Here is a 22,293-nt window from a genome sequence, read left to right as displayed (position 1 = left end):
TTGGAGTGCCAGATGAACTTGGTGGTACATGGACAAATTGCATTTGCTTTAAAAATAAGTCCGTTGAGGGACCGATAGAGCAAAAGCCAGACCAGATACAGCATAGAGTTGATAGACTCCAGATATGCATTTTTGTTTTTTTACAGAGACCATGAATTTCCACTTATGACTTTGGTATGAAGTTGTAAAATTGTTAAATAATGTGTCTAAGTAAAAAAAGTGAAGTAAACTTTAATGGAAATATCTTTAAGTAAATTTTAGCGGATGAGGCGGGTAAATGTGGTAAAACCTTGGAGCTCGTGTGGGAGACAACCAAAGTTTGAAGTTGATGGCCTTATGCAATTTATCATAATCTGGTCCCAGCCTTGCCTCACTCCTTCGTCCTTTGTAACTCTATGCACTCTGCTGTCCCTCTCAGCAATAATAGCCACAGAATCAGGGGCTTCAAGGGCTAGTTCTGTTTTCCAAAATACACATTAAAATAAACACAAAACTATGAAGGTAAAGCCTTATGCATCCATAGCCCACCTAAAATCATCTCCCTCCACATTTTGGGAAACAGTGCCGTTTGGAAATTTACCTGGTCTCCTCACGCATCTGGGGAATCCTTAACATCAGGCACCATGGATTATTCGTAGCAGCCTCCCTGGTAGTAAAATAATGCCTGGCCTAGGGCGGGCATCATTAAGTGATCGTTCAGAAAACAGGGAAGGCAGGACGCCAGCCACACTGTTTCCTATATGAAGCACTGGTGTGCCCAAGGCAGACTCAGTACAGTTCAAAGATGATGGATCTCAGGATTTTCCCGCATACGGTTCATGGCAGAAGCAAACCACAAAACACGGCATTAGCTACAAGCAGAGCTCTCCCTGATGTTGGGATTCTAACTAATGAGTTTGGGGGGCAAGCTGAGTTCTTCCAAAGCTGCAAGCAAGCAAGTGAAATCGCTCCTTTACTTACTTTTCTCTCTGTGGCCAATGCCATCTGCTAGTTTTAAAAATAATTTTTAAAAGCAAGTGTTTTGGTTCCCTTCAACGTGCAGCAAAGACAGATGCTATTTTTAAGGCTTGTTTTCTATCAAAAAAAACCCCCAAAGAACCAGGGGCTGGGTGTCGGCGGTTCTGACTGACTATCTCCACTCTGCCACTACCTTGTGGATGACCTTTTTTTGCCAGCCTCATACGCCTTGGACACTGAGAGACAGAAGTGATAACTCTGCCTCCCTCTCTGCCTCTCAGTAAAGATGTTGAGGGGGTGAAGTAGTGTGAGAAAGTCCCTTGACTTTGCAAAAATAATTGATCAACCTGTACTTTTGCCCTGTGACCTGTCAGCTTCTGTCTTGCTGTGTGGCTGGATCTCTAGGTCCTTTCTCGCCCCTCCTGGACTGGAAGCTCTTAGAAGGGAGGACACACGCACACATCCATACAACGTCTAGTCAGAGTCTTACACGGGTAGCAGCCTGATAAGGTTTGGAACCAACCTGCCTGGGGTTCAAATCCCGGCTCTGCCGCTAAACAGCTGAATCACCGACAATCAGCAAGTTACTTACCCTTTCTGGGCTTGAACTTTAACATCTTTAAAAGGGGAAGCATGGTAATACTGTCCTGTTGGATTGTTTAGAGAGATAAGTGAGACAAAATATGTAAAGACAGTTGGCTAAGTCACATAATAAATGCTCACAAGATGGCAGCTTTATTTTTTTTTGCATTTTTTTAATGTTTATTCATTTTTGAGAGAGAGTGTGTGCGAGTGGGGGAGGAGCAGAGAGAGCGGGGAGACACAGAACTCAAAGCAGGCTCCAGGCTCTGAGCTGTCAGCACAGAGCCCGACGCGGGGCTCGAATTCTTACACCATGAGATCATGACCTGAGCCAGAGTCAGACGCTCAACCAACTGAGCCACCCAGGTGCCCTGGCAGCTTTATTTTATAACAGTTATCATTCCAGTTATTAGACAGTACACATTGGGCAAAGGCATCTATGACTGTTATGTATAAAATAATCTTCTGTGAGCCATAAGATTTTGTTGATGGTGGCTGAAACATTTGTGATGAGGCCACCATCGTGTTAGAGCACTTCACGTATGTCAGCTTAGTTCTCTGTGGGCTCCTTGTCTCACAGTCCTGCACTCCTTCTGGATATGCCCTCCAAGGCCACTCAAATTCAAAGAATTTGTTTCCCTCCGTAGTCACATGTTAGTTATCTATTACAATACCTCAATACTTAATGGCTTAAAACCACAATAAACATTTATTATCTCGCCGTTTCTGGGATTGGAACTCACGAGTGGCTAACTTGGGTGGTTCTAGTTTTGGGGTCTCACATGAAAAGTCTAGGCAAGTGGTCAGCTGGGATTGCAGTCATCAGAAGGCTTGACCGGGGCTGGAGAGTTTATGCCCAAGGTGGTTCCTTCCCTTGTCTGGGGAGTTGGTGCTGGCCATTGGCAGGAGGCCTTGGTTCTTGGCCAAATGCACCTTCCCATGTGCTGCTTGAGCATTCCCATGACATGGTGGCCAACTTCCCCAAACAAATGATCCAAGAGAGAGCAAAATGGAAGCTACAGTATCTTTTGTGACCTAGTCATGGAAGTCACACACTGTAATTTTTACAATATTCTTTTTTTAATGCTTATTTAATTATTTTGAGAGAGAGAGAGAGAGAGAGAGAGAGAGAGAGAGAATCCCAAGCAAGCTTCATGCTGTCAGCACAGAGCCTGATGCGGGGCTTAATCTCACGAACTGTGAGACCATGACTTGAACCAAAGTCAAGAGTCGGACACTTAACCTACTGAGTCACCCAGGTGCCCCCGTTTTTTTCACTGCTCTACCAGTTATGCAAGTCAGTCCTATTCCTTGTGGGAAGAGGCTACACAAGGACGTGAGGACCAGGGGGTGAAAATCACAGGGGGCCATCCTGGAGGCTGGTTACCACAGTTACCTGTTATCTGTAATATGATCCATGGATTTATTTTCCACTCTTTGTTACAATTAGCTTTTATCCTAATAATAATATCCATTAAGTCACAATATTAATCTGCTAATTACAGTTTCCAGTACAAACAAATAGAACTTTGCAGTTATTAATTTAAAAAAAAAATCATGTGCCACCTTGGCCCAGTTGCATTCTTCCAGTGGCACAAATACTGCATTTGGGAAATAATGGGCCTGGCAAATAGGGGCTTGTCACAGAGTCCTGGGGGTTTTGATCATAAATCCCAGCTCTTCGCTGCTCTCCATCTGGAACCTGAGAAACACAGGATATTGATGTTGCCGTTTGCTCTCCTGTCCCAGGACCGCCTGTACTTTGTGATGGAGTACGTGAACGGGGGTGACCTCATGTACCACATCCAACAAGTTGGCCGGTTTAAGGAGCCTCATGCTGTGTAAGTACAAACTCGTGCTGTGCTTTTTTTCCTGTGGGATCCTTGCATGTTAGTTCCCTTGGATTTTTAGCTGAATAGGGATTGTTAACATCTTGAACCGCTTCATGGTAAATGTATGGCCAGGGGAAAAAGGTATTCTGCTTGATATGGGATCCTTTTCTTTTTTGTTTTCCTGATACCAGCTAAGAACCTAAAGCTTGAGAACCACAGTTCTTTCTTTATCGCTGATGTTTTGCCCCAGACTCCTAAGGGAAAGGCCCCCTAGATGCCTCGGGGGATATCCTTGTAGGTTTTGTTTATTCATTTGTCAGTATTTGTTGAGAGCTTAGTATGTGCCTGGGCCCAGAGTTTGTAGAAACTTGCTCAAGATCACAGAGCTGGTGTGAGACAGATCCACATTCTGACCCAGATTTTTGTCCTACACCTCTCTCTCTCTCTCCCCCCCTCTCTCTCTCTCTCTCTCTCTCACACACACACACACACACACACACACACACTCTCTCTCTCTCAGATGCCCTTATTCCCGGGGGATGAGGAATCAAGTTGCATTGTGGCTGTGCCCTGTGGCTCCTGGGTGGGGAGACTGATTCAGGTTTTTGGAACTGTGTTTCCCCTGCTGAGTCCATTCTGTCCCTGTCAGTTCCAAGGCAGCCAGAATCTTCTTTTGAGAACACAGATCTCATTGTGTTCCTCCCCTGCTGTTGGTAAACAGGGACAGCAAGTTGTGGGATGACCAGAGTTAGCCTCTCCTGAGGGGTTTGATAAAATCTTATTGTCCCTCTGGAAAGCCCCCGAGGGCTCAATCTAGGTCTCTATCTGGTCACTCCCAAGGCTTGCTGGCTCCTGTTCAGTTCAGCTCTGCCCCCTCTCTTCCCACCTGCTGAGGTTGTGAGCACTGTATTCTGGTAGGGTTTGCATTCTTGAGCTTCTAGATCTAGTCATAATTCCCATAGGACCAGGAGGTTGGCTCTTCTTTTGCTTCTAATGCCTAACTGAGCACGGACCCTATGCTCATCATCACAGAAAACAAATTGTCAGAAAGCTTAACATAGTTCCCTAAAGCCCTGCCTAACCCTGTGGTATAACTGGACTTTCTGGTTCTCTCAAAATCTCTTTTCTTCTCAGCCTTTGCTAAGTGCTTACTTTAGGGGTACCTGGATGGCTTAGTCTGACTCTTGGTTTCGGGTTCAGGTCATGATCTCACGGGCTCGTGGGATTGAGCCTCGCATTGGAATCTGCTCTGACAGCCTGGAGCCTACTTGGGACTCTCTTTCCCTCTCTCTCTGCTTCTCCCCACCTCCCTCTCAAAATAAATAAATAAACTTTAAAAAAAAAAAAAAAGAGCTTACTCTTTAGACAGATGTCATGCCATTCATTAGTGATATCACTTAAGTTATTTTCTGTCACTAAGCCTCTGTTTCCTCGTGTCAGGAAGAGAGAGGTAAAAGTAGGGCCTACCTCACAGAACTGTTATTAGAATTTAATCAGATAATAACCTGAGATGGTGGCAGGTAGACAGTAAGCCTTCAACAGTTTAGCTGTTAGTATTCAGATACTCGATTTGTCGTAGACAGAAATTGTCGTTCTCCATCCAGTCCGTCCTCTCCCAGGGCCTCCTCCCCGCTGAGCAAGTGCTGAACCTCTGATTTGTCCTTAAGGCAGCCTCCCGGCTCTCTAAACTGTCCACACATCTACACTCCCAGACGTCGTTTTAGGAGACGTGTGGCTGACCATCCATGGTGAGATGTTAATGCCCTACGCCTGGTTCAATATCGTATGGAATTCTGAGGGTTTGCCAGGCATACGATGTCCTTGAATCTCTCCATCACTTTTTTTTTTTTTCTAATTTCAGATTTTACGCTGCAGAAATTGCCATCGGTCTGTTCTTCTTACAGAGCAAGGGCATCATTTACCGGTAAGTGAGCACTGCTACCCTTTCCATCCTTGCGGCTCCCTCAGCTCCTTCCCTCCCTGCCTCTTTCTTTAACTGCTTTTAAAATTAGAATCCATGGTGGGGGAGGAATCCTCCAGTCCTGACTTGGGCATGTGTTCTGCCAGGCAGCATCGCCCACTGCCCTGGCAAAGTTTGGGCAGCTCTCGATGGTGATGGGAAGATCTCTATGGACTCCACCATCAGTGATGGTTCAGAGCCTCAGATGTGAGACCATTCGCTTTAAGAAGGGGAGGCTCACCGGTGGGGGCCTGGCACTTCCTTCTCTTGTCTTTGGACCCCCAATCTGGGGGAGCAAGCAGAGAATCTCGGCTGGCGGGATATGATGGATCCTATTATTATGAAACACTTTTTTTTTTTTTTTTTTTTTTTGCTATGTAACTACAATTTAAAAATGAATCTCTGAAATGCTTGCCCTGAAAGACAGGATTAAGTTCAGGACTTGGCATTTGCCCGTTTTTGGAGGAGCAAGTGTATGATCATGGCTGTGTGAGTCATACCGTTTTATATTTCACGCACGGCAGACTACTGAGCCTGAGGCTGCTATTGGTCAGTGAGTCCAGTGTGTACAATTCTCCTGATGCCACATGGATGCAAATGGCATAGGCAGTGCAGGCTTGGGCTGGCTGGTTATGCAAGAGAGGCTGGCAGGGGCACGGGGCTTCCAAAGGGCACTTGGCATGGGCGAGAGTCTATCGAAAAGATCGTGAAGAGCCATGAAACTCCGTGTCATTCATTTATTTGACATACATTTATTAAAAGCCTACTATGTGCTGGACACTCTTCTAGATGGTGCGGATGCAGCAGGGAAGGAAACAGGCAAAACCGCCTGCCTTTGTAGAGCTTCTGTCGTAGCAGTTGGAGACAGATCCGTAAATCCCAGAGATACGGTGTGTCAGGTTGCGATAAGTGCTATAGAGAAAAGTCAAGCAGGGTGGGGGCTGGTGTGTGCCATGTGGTGAGCAGGGTGCCTGTCATTCTGTGGAGAGCACGGGATCGGGCTCTGGAGGGTTAGGGTGACCTGAATGTCCTGGGCATCGCGGTGCAATTGAAAGACATAGGACCAAAAAAGGTATAAAGAGATGAACCCTGGTGGGCTCAAGGCAGATGGTGGAGGGGAGGCTGTGGGCACTGGTGGAATGAAGGGATGGAAAGTGTGTATCTTGCCAGAAGCCTGCAGAGTCCAGGGGCTTTGTTTTTTTGTTTTTGTTTTGTTTTTTGTTTTTGTTTTTTTTTTTACTCCTTGAAGTCATGATATGAAGCTAGCGGAGAAGGACAATCATCCTGAGTACATAGAATCCCTACTCTCCATAGTTATTCCTGATAGTGGAAGAATGAAGGTCAGGAAAAGGAGTGGTTTCACCTGGCACATGGGTGAGCTCAGTGAAGAAATAGGAAGAGAGAGAAAAATAAGAATTTAAACTGTAAATCGTGTGCTCATTCTGGCCATGCTTGCCCTCAATGAAACTGTGTCACCACGTGTGCAAGAGATGGCACCTATGAATCCCCCGATTCCATTTGACCGCCATAGTGGGAGTGTCCTGTGCCAAACAGAACTCTGGTGTTAAAAGGTACACGTTATCCACCCTGTGGCATGACCTCCTAATTCAAGCCAGTGACTTCAGCAGGTGCTTAACTGAAGAAAGGGGGATTGTGGGTAATCATTGGCTCTACATGATTTTCACCTTATGTGCTGACATTAGAACCTAACTCTTGTGAAGGATGGGTCTTGAATAGAACTGGCCGCTCAGGATTGCTGAGTAGATTAAATGTGGGACTGCAAGTTTATTGGAAGAAAATCCCGTTCCAGGGGAGGGACCAGGAGAGGAAGTAGAGTTTCCTGTCAGTTGGGTTGAGATCCAGGGCTAGGTTTCCAATCTAGTAGGGACCTGGCTTGGGGTCTGGCATCCAGGACCTTTGCCATTCAGGTCATAAAATACAAAGATTAAATTTCAGGTGCTGAGACTTCAGCTAACTCTCAAAGCTATCTCTCCTAACTACACATTCTCCCATTCTTCTTCAACTAGTCATATTTTTTAGGGGACATTTGTCACTCTTTTAAGGAATTCAGCATCTGAATCTCTTTCATTTGTGTGTAGGAACAGAGTCTAGCTCCTACTCTACAGAGAGAAAATGACATACTTTCACAGTCTTCCTGCAGCAAGGGCAGACACATAACCTAGGCTTTGACACTTGTCACACTCATACAACACCGTGAATCAGAAAGTAGTGACCAAGAAAGGCAGAGACTGTAGAATTGAGAGTGGCCATAGTAATCAGCCACATCTAGTTTCCAGAGGCATGAGGGGAACTAGTTCTCAGCAACAGCACCCAGAGTCCAGCATTAGGCCTCATGGAACAAGACGTCTGTGGTGGCATCTGTGACATCGTCACTGGACTAGCTCTGCATTGCAGTTCAGCATTATTCCTGGCTGCCTTGCCTCCACATCTGGTTGTCTAGCCTCCTTGGAGATTCTGTGAACTCCCAGTACCTTTTAAACAATTCCTTCTAGGTTGAAATGGTCAGAGTTGGGTTTTTTGTTTTTGTTTTTTTGTGGGGGTTTTTTGTTTGTTTGTTTTGGGGGGGGGGGGTTGCTCATAGTCAAGAACCTTGATTGAGACAGAGTTTTTGAAATTGATAATCAAATGAAAACTAAAAAAATCACACAACAGAGGATGTGTGATTTTATAACTTCATTGAAACTACCTTCATGTGGTAGAAGTCTTTTTCCCTCTTTCACTTAGCTCTACAGTTAATTGGACAATCCTTATATAAAGAGGATGAGGAATTATGTTAGACTTGCCCTCTCTGAGGACCATGGCTGGAGATGTTGGATGGAGGGGAGACAAAGATCCTTCCAAGCTTAGAGTCTTATTTGTGGATCACCATCCCTGGAATGTGTGATGATTTTGCCATTGGTGGATTTCTGAAAATGTAAACAACTGCTCCAGCCTCCTTTTGAAACAGAAATGAAGGATTATTACATTGAACAAAAGAATGCAGTAGACTATCAAAATGCTACTCTGTGACAATGAATATGACTGGAGTGTCCCCTAGCTGCACAACCTGTTGGCCCTTGGCACCTGAGGGTGGCCCACTCCTTTGCTAGAACACATGAAGATGTTATCACTTCCCTAGTTGCCCCAGCTGCCTGTTTTGGGGCATGTGGTCAAGCTGAGGGGAATGTCATGGGTCTCTGTTAATCAGGTCACATGTAGACTTGGCATGTTGCTGCAAAATCCAGTTTTACAAATTCTAAGCTGACATTCAGAGACCACTGTGGCTTGTAGATGAGTATGAAACCTGGATATGGGTGGTACCATGGACAGTACCAAAGATCATGGAACAGGTGGTGCAAGTGGGCACCCCCCCGCCCCCATAGACCTCACAGACACAGATAGGAGATGCCGATGTATTTTTTTTTTCTGATTGTATTCTTTTAGTCTAAAGTGATGACAGCAACTCAATTCAAACTAACTTGTTTAAAAGAGACATTTGTTGGCCGACATAACTGAAAAGCCCAAGGGGCAGATCTGACTTTACACATGGATGGATCCAGGGCTCAAATGACGTCATGAGTGTTCACTGTATCACCTTTCCTCTAGGCTCCTCTTTATACTAGCTTTCTTCTCTTTCTGGTGACCCCTGGGACTTCTAGACTTACATTCTACCAGCTGAGCAATCCCAGAGTAAAAAGAGCTCATTTCTTTTTTGACGATACCAGCCAAAGTGCCAGGGGCTGATGCTCAATGTCTTTGACTAGCTCATACTGGATCACATAGCCATTCCTGAAGCTATCACTGTGACCAGCACGGTGGGGTGTTTCATATGGCCAGAACAGGTCCACATAACCACTCCTGGAGCCAGGAGCTAGGATCAGCACCACCACCTTCTATGGCATGAGAATCAGGGAAGGGTGATCCTTCGAAGGAATATTGGGACGATCTTGTCATAAGATGCTAAAAGTATGGACCACAGATGTCCACCACCCAATGAAGATGACTTAAGGTAGAGATCTGAATTGTATAGTAGACCCTCTTATCTCTCAGGAAAGTGGTCTCTATTGAGATCAAGGAAGACTTGCCCACAGATCATGACTCCTCATTGGTACTGAAATGCCAAGTGTTGACATTGGAGTAGATGTTTAAGGAAGAGGAAAGTGTGATGATATTGGAATAACCCAATATGCTGGGATTGTGCAAGCATTTACCAAAATAACCAAGCTCTCCTCATCGACACAGATGAAATAAAAGAATGAGAGTATAGCACATGTCCTTTAGGTTAAAGCTCAAATGTTACCTCCATGGAGGTGACACATCCTGACATCCTGCTTACAGAAACCTTCCCCAGTTACTAACTCATCGTCCTCTTCATTTTCTTCACACCACCCATCAAAATCTGTAATGATCATGCTTATAGATGTGAACACTTGTTAATTGTCTTTTCCCCTATATTGGAATTTAATCTGAACAAGGACAAGATGTTTATCTCGTTCACAGTAGCTCCAAGCATAGTGCCTGTCACACAGTAGGTGTGCAACATATTTTAATTGAAAGAATCAACTGGAACTCTTGGAGTCATGTGCTAGGAATCAACCTAGGAGAGCTTAGAGCACTTGAACTTAAATCAGATTGTCCCCATCAGTTTTTTTTTCTCCATGATCTTCAGAGTTATTTTCAAAAATAATAATTTTGTGAAAAATATATCTTACTCTGAAATATAAGGGGCCCTTAAATTACAAAGATTAGCTCTATGGATGCTCTGCTCTTTATTTAGCTTCCTGTGGATCTCTCTCTTCTCAGAGCTGCTGTCTCATTGTGTCCTTGTGAGATGCTTGGCACAATTGGATCTGTAGGAAAAGAAAAACACACAAGCGCGTAGACCTCTCTTTATCTGCCAGATTGGAAGCTACCAGGGGGCAAGGACTGGTTTATATCCACTTCTGTGCTTCCCCAACACTAAGCATGGTGTTTTGCGCATCATGAGTAGCTGTTGGTTGATTTGAAATAAATAGCATTGGTTAAATCCTTAAATTCTTATGTCTGCTGCAGTGACCTCAAACTTGACAATGTGATGCTGGATTCAGAGGGCCACATCAAGATTGCTGATTTTGGCATGTGTAAGGAAAACATCTGGGATGGGGTGACCACCAAGACATTCTGTGGCACTCCAGACTACATCGCCCCTGAGGTGAGAGCTGGTGGGACCCCTAACGTGTCCACATTGCGTTGATGTCTCCTCTCTTCCCTGGATGGCCATATCAGGACTGGGAAAGGTCCAGGGGGGTACCTGGCAAGCAAACCTCAGGCTGGTCCTTCTCCTGTACTCTAAATCATTCCTTTGCTATCACACATGCAAATTAACTTAGCACACATCCAGAAGCTCAGGCCCAAAATACATCAAGGTTTGGGGGAAAATTTAAATAAAACTCAAAAAGAACCATCCACCGCACATCAGTAAAATTCTTCAAGCTGCGATGGCTCATGGCCATATGATACTGCCTAATTATGACATTGAAACATTTGTTAAGAGGGGGGAAAGAGAGAGAGACAGACAGAGAGGGCTTTCCTGGGCTGACATATGACACAGGATCTGTGTACTGATACTAAACCCTGAAAGACTCAGAATTTTCCTTTCCGTGAGTAAGATATAAATGAAAGGGAAAAGATTTAATTCTAGTGCCTCCCCCTCCCTTCCCAAAGGAAACGGTCAGTTGCAGAATGGATTTCCCCAACATGGCATGGTACAGAATTTGTGCCAGATGATAGCCTTCCTTTTTCTCTGAATTGGTGCTCAGAGAAGTGGCATTTTGCAATCTGTTACTAGATTTTTAAGGAAAGGAACTGAGGATGTGGCACAGAGTCTTGGAAATGGGAATTCTAGAATTCCTTTCTTGACTGTCACTTATATGGAACAATGATGATGGAGGGCCCCATGTAATTAAATAATCTGGCACACAATTTAAAACCTGCATACTCTTACCAAAGCAGCTCCTCCTCTAGGAACTTAGCTTACAATACACACACGTACATGCACAGCTGATAGGATACATGTTCAAAGTCCTTTCTTCATTACAGTGCTATTTTTAAATAATGAAAAATAGGAAACAACCTCAATGACTATCAACAAAGGAATGGTTAGCTAAAATATGTTACATTCACATTAAGAAATATCATACAGCTCTTATAAAGATCAGAGCACATCTGTATGTACTAACTTGAGCAATGTCTATCAAGGAATGAGCAATAGACTGAATTATTTATAGTATGGAATACCACATCAATTCAATTCAAAAGAGTGAGTTAGGGGTGCCTGGGTGTGTCATTCAGTCATGGTTCGTGGGTTTAGGCCCCGCATCAGGCTCTGTGCTGACAGCTCAGAGCCTGGAGTCTGCTTCAGATTCTGTGTCTCTGTTTCTCTCTGCCCCTCCCCAACTTGCTCTCTCTCTCTCTCTCTCTCTCTCTCTCAAAAATAAATAAACATTGGGGCGCCTGGGTGGCGCAGTCGGTTAAGCGTCCGACTTCAGCCAGGTCACGATCTCGCGGTCCATGAGTTCGAGCCCCGCGTCGGGCTCTGGGCTGATGACTCAGAGCCTGGAGCCTGTTTCCGATTCTGTGTCTCCCTCTCTCTCTGCCCCTCCCCTGTTCATGCTCTGTCTCTCTCTGTCCCAAAAATAAATAAACGTTGAAAAAAAAAATTTTTTTTAAATAAATAAACATTAAAATTTTTTTTTAAAGAGTGAGATATATATGTAGATATGGAAAGATCTTTGAGACATATTGTTAAGAGAAAAAAATCAAGGTACAGTGAACAACTATATGCCAACAAGCTGGACAACCTAGGAGAAATGGAAAAATTTTTAAAAACATGCAACTTACCAAGACTGATCAGGAAGAAATAGAAAATCTGAATAGATCAATTACTAGTGAGGAGATTGAGTTTGTAATAAAAAATCTCCCAATAAAGCAAAGGACTAGATGGCTTCACTAGTGAATTTTACCAAGGACTAGATGGCTTCACTAGTGAATTTTGCCAAGCATTTGAAGAATTAACATCTATCTATCTTAAATTTTTCTGAAAAATCAAAGAGGAGGGAATACTCACAAGTTATTTTAGAAGGTCAGCATTATTCTAATACCAATAACAGAAGAGGGCACTACTAGAAAAGAAAACTACAGGCCATTATCCCTGATGAATATAGATATAAAAACTCCCAGTAAAATACTAGCAGACTGTATTCAGGAGCACATTAAAAAGATCATTCACCACGATCAAGTGGGATATATCCCTGGGATGCAATGATGACTCAGCATGTGCAAATCAATCATTGTAATACATCACATTAATAAAATAAAAGAAAAGAATCATATCTTCAATAGGTGCAGAAAAAGCAGGGATAAGACAAAAGTGTCCATTCTCACTACTCTTATGCAACATAGTACTAGAAGTCCTAGCTAGAGCAATTGGGAAAGAAAAAGAAACATCAGAATTGAAAAAGAAGCAGTAAAAATGGTCTCTATTTGCATGTGACATGATTTTATATGTAGAAGATCCTAAAGACTCAACCAAAACTGTTAGATAGAATCAATGAATTTAGTAAAGTTACAAGATACAAAATTAGTATACAAAACCAGTAGCATTTCTATACACTAACGATGATTTTTCTGAAAATGAAATAAAGAAATGGATCTCATTTGCAAAAGCATCAACAACAATAAAATACTTAGAAGTAAATTTAACTAAGGAGGTGAAATATTTCTACTCTGAAACCTACAAGACATTGCTGAAAGAAATTGAAGAAGGTACAAATAAATGGAAAGACATCCCGTGTTCATGGATAGAAGAATTAATATTATTAAAATGTCAGTACTACCAAAAGCTATCAATCGACTCAATATAATCTCTATCAAGATTTCAACTTCATTTTTTACAGAAGTACAAAAAACACTCCCCAAATTTATGAGGAAGCATAAAAGGCTCCAAATAGCTAAAGAAATGAGAAAGAACAAAGCAGGAGGCATTACACTTCCTGATTTCAAGCTATACTATAAAGCTACAGTCATCAAAACAATATGGTACTGGCACAAAAACAGATAAATAGGATGGAACAGAAATGAGAGCCCAGAACAAAACGTAAGCATATGTAATCAACTAATGTTTAAAAAAGAAGCCAAGAATACTCAATGCAGAGCACAGTTTCTTTAATAAATGATGCTGAGATAACTGGGTATTCATATGTAAAAGAATGAGGGGTGCCTGGGTGGCTTAGTAGGTTAAGCATCTGACTTCAGCTCAGGTCATGATCTCACAGTCCATGAGTTCGAGCCCCATCTCAGGCTCTGTGCTAACAGCTTGGAACCTGGAGCCTGCTTTAGATTCTCTCTCTCTCTCTCTCTCTCTCTCTCTCTCCCTCAGAAAAAAAAAAAAAAAACATTAAAAAAAAAAAAGAATGAGACTGGACCCATATCTTACACAACTCACAGAAATTAACTCAAAAAGGATTAATAAATGTAAGACCTGAAACCATGAAACTCCTAGAAGAAAACATAGGAGCAAAGCTCCTCAACATGGGTCTCGTTAATGATGTTTTTTGGATATGAAACCTAAAGCACAAGCAACAAATCAAAACAAGTGTGATCATATCAAACTAAAAAGCTTCTGCACAGCAAAAGAAACCACAGCAAAGTGAGAAGAGAACCTAGGGAATGGGAAAAAATATTTGCAAGCCACATATCTGATAAGGGGTTAATATCCAAAATATATAAAGAACTCCTACAACTCAATAGCGGAAACAAAACAAAACAAATAACCCAATTAAAAAGTGGGCAATGGACCCAAATAGACATTTCTCCAAAGAAAATAAATGAAAGGCCAACAGGTACATGAAAAGATACTCAACATCACTAGAGAAATGCAAATTAAAACCACAATGAGAATGTCTCCTCACACCTGTTAGAATGGCCATCATCAAAAAGACACGAGGGAACTGGTGAGGGCATGGAGGAAAGGGAACCCTGTGCACTATTGGTGGGAATGTAAATTGGTGCAGCCACTATGGAAAACAGTGTGAAGGATCTTCAAAAAATTAAAAATAGAACTACCATATGACCTAGCAATTCCACTTCTGGGAATATATCCAAGGGGCGGGGGGGGGGGAGGGGTGGGAAACACACTAACTCAAAAAGGTATCTACACTCACATGTTTATAGCAGCATTATTTACAGGACATGGAAACAACTTAAGTGTCCCCCCGTGGATGAATGGATAGAGAAGGTGTGGTATATATATGCAATGGATATTATTCAGCGGTAGGAAACAAGGAAATCCTACCATTTGCAACAACAGATGCACCTTGAAGGCATTATGCTAAGTGAAATAAGTCAGACAGAGAAAGGCAAATACTGTATGATCTCACTTATATGTAGAATTTTTAAAAAGAAAACCAAACTCAGAAAATGAGATCAGACTTGTGGTTACCAGAGGTGAAAGATGGGGAGGGAGATTATGGGAAGGTGGTCAAAAGATACAAACTTCTAGTCATAAGATTACTGAGGATGTACACACAATGACCATAGCAAACACTGCTGTGTTATGTAGGAAAGTTAAGAGAATAAATACCAAAATTCTCATCACAAGGGAGAAAACTTTTTTCCTTTTTTTTCTTTCATTTCTTTTTATTGTGTCTATATGAGAAGGTGGATGTTAGCTGAACTTATTTTAATCATTTCACAGCATATGTAAATCAAACCATCATGCTGTATGCCTTAAACTTACACAGTGATGTGCGCCAATTATTCTCAATAAAATTGGGGGGGCGGGAATCAAGGTACAGAATGTTAAATACAATATGATACCATGTATGGAAAACAAGAACAATACACAGAACACTGCTATATGCTTCTTATGAGTATGTCGAAATTCATGTAAAAGCATAGAAAATCTGGAAGGTTACAGACTGATTTCAAAACATTGGTTACCTCTGAGGTTAAGGGCACAGTGACGAGTAATTTAGCTCAATCTGTATACTGTTTACATTTTTCACAAGGTAAATATGTTTGTGTGTTACTTGAATAATTATTTGAAAGATTACTTGAAAAGTAATCTTTTAAATTAATGCTTTTTTAGATTTCCCCTTCTGTTAAAAGTAGAACATTCCTGTGAAACCTTTTCTAAGCCAAAATGGCTTGAAGTGAAGAAGTATTTTTATAAATTTTTTTTCAATGTTTATTTATTTTTGAGACAGAGAGAGACAGAGCATGAATGGGGGAGGGTCAGAGAGAGGGAGACACAGAATCTGAAACAGGCTCCAGGCTCTGAGCTGTCAGCACAGAGCCCGACGCGGGGCTCGAACTCACAGACCGCGAGATCGTGACCTGAGTCGATGGCGGCCGCCCAACCGACTGAGCCACCCAGGCGCCCCGAAGAAGTATTTTTATAGCATAGCAATTTTATATGGAGACATTTTTTTAATGTTCTGAGCCCCAAAAAATAACTTCTCTTTGCCTCTTCTGATGCATTAACACACATCTGGCTAGTGGGTACATAAAATTAACTGAGATCAAGGGACGCCTGGGTGGCTCAGTCAGTTGTGCATCCAACTTTGGCTCAGGTCATGATCTCACAGTTCCTGAGTTCGAGCCCCACATCGGGCTCCGTGCTAACAGCTCAGAGCCTGGAGCCTGCTTCGGATTCTGTCTCCCTTTCTCTCTGCCGCCCCCTGCTCGTGCTCTTTCTTTCAAAAATAAATAAGGATTTTAAGAAAAATAAATCGAGATCGAGCACGGATGCTCACATGATTCAAAGCTATGACTGCTTGATGCTGAATGTCGTTCCTGGGGAGAAGCGTGGCAGTACCACTCTCGCTGCCTCTGTAATGGCTCCATGAAAACCAAATGCTGAACTCTATTTTTGCTTTTTGCCTTTAGCATAAAAGTCCTGTTCATATTTCTTTAGATTAATGAAAGCAGGAAGTATTGTAGGTCTTTCGTAGAAGCAAAGTAGCATAACACAAACTTTCAAAACGCAGGGACACCTGTATTAGAATCCAGTGGTGTTTTCCCTATGTGCCATACCTTGGTTCATCATCATTTCGTTAAATAGAGCATCAGACAAGTCCTTGATCTGCCGTGAGTTCAGTAATCTCTGGCTCGAAGCTTGCTGCACTTCAAGGTCCGGGGAGCTCTTAAACCGTAGGCTGGCCAGGTGTTACCCTCAACTGAATCAGAATCTCTGAAGGAAGGACCCACATATCTGTGATTTTCCAGAGTTCCCGGGTGGTTGTGATACATGGGATGCCTGTAGTTGTGTTCCCGGGGAAGCCCTTGCTCCCTCCTCCAACCCACTGATGGGAGGAATAAGCTAGGGGTCAGGCTTTCGCCCTGGCTTTGCCATTAACTAATAGCCACATCACCTCTGGCAACTTCTTTTCACCTCCCAGGCTCTGTTTTCCTTTGTGAAAGGATTAACTTGTTAGGTTGTCATGAGGATCAAATAAGACATGAAGTACTTTAAAAGTGTGAAAACACTTTCAGTAAGTGTTCTCACGGAAAGCTTTCCCTCCGGTCTCTTGCTGTTTAATTCTCCTCAGAGGGCATTTCTGGTTTTAGGGTAGAAGATTTTAGGTAGAAGATGGAATTCAATAAGCAGACATTCATTTTAGAGCCAAGTTTGCTCAGACACATTCATTGAGTAAAACAATGACTGAATGAGAAAACCTACTTACAGCTAACATTTGGAGGACGTAATGTGCGAGAGGAATGTATCTCCCTCTCTTCCTCGCAAAACCCCGTGATCTAGATGTTATAAAATTCCTTTTGTAAGTGAGGAAACTGAGACATCAAGAAGTTGAGTAACCTCCCCCACGGTCACACAACTCGGAAGTAGCAGTCAGGACCGACCCTGAACCTTTGCTGTATCACCTTTTCAACCTTTTGATACAGTTAGTTTTACACCCCTATATATTGAAAGGTGGATGGTCACACAGCTATTCCAGACTTGGCCATGCTCTAACAATTTGGTGATAAGTATCAGAAATCTTAAAACAATATATTAGCATTGCAGAAGGCATGAACAGACATTTCTCCAAAGAAGACATCCAGATGTTCAACAGACACATGAAAAGATGCTCATCATCACTTATCATCAGGGAAATGCAAATCAAAACAATGAGATCACCTCTCACCTGTCAGAATGGCTAAAATCAAAAACACAAGAAACAACAAGTGTTGGCGAGAATGTGGGGAAAGGGGAACTCTCCTGCACTGTTGGTGGGAATGCAAACTGGTACAGCCACTGAAATAATTTGGAGGTTTCTCAAAAAAATTAAAAATAGATCTATCGTATGATGCAGTGATTGCACTACTGGGAATTTACCCCCAAAATACAAAAACACTAATTCAAAGGGACACATGCACCTCTGTGTTTATTATTTACAATAGCCAGACTAAGGAAGCAGCCCAAGTGTCCATCGATAGGTGAATGGATAAAGAAGGTGTGGAATGAATATACATGATTATATATGTGTGGAATATTACTCAACCATAAAAAAGTGAAACCTTCCTATTTGCAACATGGATGGATCCAGAGGATATAATGCTAAGTGAAATAAGTCAGTCAGAGAAAGACAAATACCACACAATCCCACTCATATGTGGAATTTAAGAAACAAAACAAATGAACAAAGGGAGAAAGAGAGAAAGAAAGAGAGACAAATCAACAGACTTTTAACTATATAGAACTCACTGATGGTTACCAGACACAAGGTGGGTAGGAGGGTATGGGGGAAATAGGTGAAGGGGATTAAGATGAAAATAAAATAAATAAAATAATTTTTAAAAACCATACATCCCATTTGATCCACCAATTCTATTTTTAGGAATTTATCTTAAGGAAATAATTGGACGAATGTCCAACTATCCAGTTGCAAGGATCTATATTATAGCATCAGAAGAAACCTGATTTTGGGAATCGACAACATAAATTTTGGTATAGCCATCCAGGGGAATGCTGTGCAGAGATAAAAACTGATTACATCGATGTGCAACTGTTGCGTGGAACTTTTAAGTGAATAAAATACTTCATTAAAATTCCACAAATTAAAGTGTGTGTGTGTGTGTGTGTGTGTGTGTGTGTGTGTGTGTGTAAAACACATACATACACACTGAATTTACTATGTATTGATAGAAAAGAATCTAGGAAGAAATAGACCACAGACCTATCATAATTTTTCTCTTGATAAATGATTATGGGTGATACTAATTGTATTCTCTTAGCTTGTCTATATTTTTATTATTTATTTATTTGCTTATCTATATTTTAAAATAAATAGTATAATAATAAGAATGCTATTACAGCTTTGTAACTTACAAATTTTTAGTTGTGGTAAAAAAATACAAAATTCACCATCTTAACCATTTCTAAGGCACAGTTCAGCAGTAGCAGTAGACAAGCTGAGAGAATATAATAATTAGAATCACCCATAATCATTTATCAAGAGAAAAATTATGATAGCTCTTTGGTCTATTTCTTCCTAGACTCTTTTCTAGGAGTACAGTTCAGCATTCAGTTAAGTGTATTTCTGTTGTTGTATAAATGTGATTACTTTTGTAATGAGAAGCAAACACTGTTTTCCTTCCTAAAAATGCCATTCACTGTATTAAAACAAAAAAAGTAACGCACTGGGGGCTCCTGGAGGGGCTCACTCAGTTAAGGGTCTGACTCTTGATTTCGGCTCAGGTCATGATCTCACGGTTGGTGAGATCGATCCCAGCATCGGGCTTTGCGCTGACAGCTCAGAGCCTGCTTGGGATTCTGTCTCTCCCTCTCTCTCTCTGCCCCTCCCCTGCTTGCTCACTCTCTTTTGCTCTCTCTCTCAAAAAAATAAAATTAATGCACTGTACTAAGAGCTTTTAAAAGGCAATGTTGACAGCCACAGATGTTTTCCCCCACCTGCAGGTACTCTTGTAAATGGCATCTATCCGTCTTCCTAAGGTAAAGAAATGGCTTGAGTGGGCACTAGGCTCCTTCGTCACTCTTAGTGGCTCATACTTGGGACTGTAACAGCCAATTGAATCCTTCGCAGTAGCAGATGACAGGCAAACGGAGAGCTCTCCTTCCACCTCCCAGCCCCAAGATGCTCCACTCTTACATTAAAGAAGTGAGTGTTCAGTCTCCAGCCATGGCTACCTGCCCGCCTCCCTGATGGAATGCCTTCTCTTTTCCAGATAATTGCTTATCAGCCCTATGGGAAGTCCGTGGATTGGTGGGCATTTGGAGTCCTGCTGTATGAAATGTTAGCTGGCCAGGTAATTGAATTTTAACTGATTGGTAAGAAAAGTCCTCCCCCAACCCCATCTGCATGGTTTCTCTAGACGAAGGTATCCCATTGGTACCAGCTCATAGATTGGAAACGCTGTGACTTCCTTGGCCTGAGGGTTAGCTTAGTCTTTTGACTGTTTTTCTTTGTCTTCTCCCTTGAAGCCCCTGAGTATGGCCTCGCTGTGGACCCCAGGGGAAAGGGCGCAATGGTTTGGGGCAGTTGGGGAGGGGCAGGCAGGAACCCTCTCTTCCCACACTATCCTCTGCCCCACAGGCACCCTTTGAAGGGGAGGATGAGGACGAGCTCTTCCAGTCCATCATGGAACACAACGTGGCTTACCCAAAGTCCATGTCCAAGGAAGCTGTGGCCATCTGCAAAGGGGTGAGTGAGCCCCTGAAAGCTTGCGGTCAGGACCCCGCGCAAGGACAACTCACCCAGGGAGAGAGGGGGAATGGAGACTGAACTCTATCTTTCTCCCCACTTGCTGGCCTGTGAGCCTGGCATGGACCTCCCGGAGCAAAGGGGGCTTTTTTCCAATCTGCACAAAAGTACCAGAGAGGTCTGCCTGCAACAGTATCTTGCTGCTGGTTGGGCTCCAGGCTCTAGCCCGGCACAGGGGAATGCATATTGAATGAATGACATAGGAAACACAGAGTCTTTGCCAAAGAGCTGGGACCCATGGGAAGGTGTGCAAGAGGTCTGCAGCACCGATCTGTCAGCCTCGCCGTGCTCTGCTCTATATGTGTGTGTGGTTAATACTAACAGCGTGTAACTTTTGTCTTAAGAAAATATCATGCAGTGTTGAGTTTAAGGGATTCTCTGGATAAGCTGACCCAAATTTTGTGTCTTCAAAACCCCTGGTCTCCCCTCGCCCAACCCACAAAGGGCTGAAAAGCATACGTACACTATATCCTGCAGTGTATGCAGATTGCACCTGTGAAGAAGGCAGGGCACATGGATGCTGGTGAAGATTACTTTGTTATACATCTGGCATTAAGCCAGATGTGCTTGACCTCGGTGAGTCCCTGCAGATCCTTGGTCCTCGCCTTTGGTGCCATCAGGATGATCTGCAGGGCTTTTTCAGACTGTACATAACCTCAGTCTCACCCAGAGATTGTCTGGACATCTGTAAAAGTCTGCAAAAGTCCCCAAGTGGTTTGAGAACCACTGCTTTTAAACCTATTACCCAAATGTGGGAACATTTCAGCTCTGATGGAAGTGTGAAAACGCTGTGAGAGCCGCAGAGAATATGGCTCGTGGATCCTGCCTTTATGAAGTATTCACTCTCCCACCAGGTGGAGATACAGGTGCATTTTCAAGGTTAGGGCATGACCATGCCTTCCCAGTGGATTCCCACCTGTGTGTCTGAATAAACCAGGGCTGCAGGTCTTAGATCCTTGGGGTGTTTGCTGGTTTCCCACGGCTCAATCCAGCCCCGTGCTTCTGGGCCCCAGTCAGATGCCTGGTGCTCTGCGTGGATGCAGAAAAGCTGGAAAACGCAGGCACTTTGTATTAGCTGGGCCACCCTCTCCGTGTAGAGCACCTTCTCACACCACCTAGATTCTCACTCTTGGTGACTCATCTGAGCTTTGTATCTCAGCTGTATAGGTTAAGCTGCAAATATCCCTGGGGAAACCACGTGTGACTTTGTCTCGGTCCCCAACATCTTGAAGTGAATTGGGTGAAAATATTTTCTTTGAAAGTATGAGGCAAGGGGAGGGAAAATGAGGAACAGAGAATAGAGATCCAGAGGGCCATGAGGAGTGTAAGTGAGGCTTGTAAAAAAAAAGGAGAAGAAGAGGAGGAGGAGAACACAGCATAAGGCCAGTGCAGACCCCTGTAGACATTTTGTTGTGAGGGAGGAAGAGTGGGCAGAGGTCATATACTGAGCCTTTAGTTTGTTTAGCAATTGCCACCATTTAAAGGGCAAGGGATTTCCCATGAACATTAACTTTCAGTTTCTCTTGAGAAATCTGATCCCACCATGCTGGTCTGTCATTCCTATAAAGCATGTGATAGCCAGCTGGATGGGAAGCCCATGTCCCCTGAAGGGCGTGCCTTCTCCAATTTGCAGAAATCCCCATCCGGCCCACTTTCATCTGGGTTCAAATCCTGGTCCCAGCATGAGCGGCACTATGCCTGTAGGTAAATTCCTCAACCTTGTCTGTGGATTGAGGATAATGATAGTTCTCCACACAGGATTCTGTGACGGTTAAATGAGTTCATACCAGTGGCTCACTTACAACAGAGCCTGGCATTCTGACCCAGATCCCATGGGCCATTATTATTATTACTGTTGCTGATGCTGGCACTACATTACACGCCAGGCCCCTCTTGGCATCTAAGTATGCATACGCTGCCATAGGAGTTGTTTTAATGGGGGATTTGGGAGCCCAAGACCCTCTGCACATTTCACCCCATCCACTTCCTAGGTGTATGGTCCTACTCTGCAGCTCTGGGCTTCTGTTTCTTTACCTCTAAAAAATGGACTAACAACCCTCATTGATCATTGAGTTGTCTGAGAGCATTAAATCAGGTAACATAAGAGAAAGCCCCTTCTGTGGTATCGGCGCATAGTAGGTGCTTCATACACGCTCAAGACATTCCCCTTCACAACTCTGCCCTGCTGGGACAGCTGGGGGTT

At 43.1% G+C, this 22,293-nt stretch overlaps 1 protein-coding gene across 3 annotated transcripts in view; it reads left to right on the top strand.

Annotated features, from left to right (window-relative positions):
- Positions 1-22,293, top strand: part of PRKCB (protein kinase C beta) — a 333,375-nt gene that overhangs the window by 283,581 nt on the left and 27,501 nt on the right. For all 3 annotated transcript variants that reach the window (XM_045461584.1, XM_045461583.1, XM_045461585.1), the window contains 5 exons: positions 3,289-3,380; positions 5,233-5,295; positions 10,384-10,522; positions 19,555-19,635; positions 19,923-20,030. In XM_045461584.1, coding sequence (XP_045317540.1) covers positions 3,289-3,380; positions 5,233-5,295; positions 10,384-10,522; positions 19,555-19,635; positions 19,923-20,030 — 483 coding nt within the window. The remainder of the gene's footprint in view (positions 1-3,288; positions 3,381-5,232; positions 5,296-10,383; positions 10,523-19,554; positions 19,636-19,922; positions 20,031-22,293) is intronic.

This window comes from Leopardus geoffroyi, chromosome E3 (assembly GCF_018350155.1).
Source record: "Leopardus geoffroyi isolate Oge1 chromosome E3, O.geoffroyi_Oge1_pat1.0, whole genome shotgun sequence".
Taxonomy (NCBI): domain Eukaryota; kingdom Metazoa; phylum Chordata; class Mammalia; order Carnivora; family Felidae; genus Leopardus; species Leopardus geoffroyi.
This window is presented reverse-complemented; position numbering and strand designations above follow the sequence as displayed.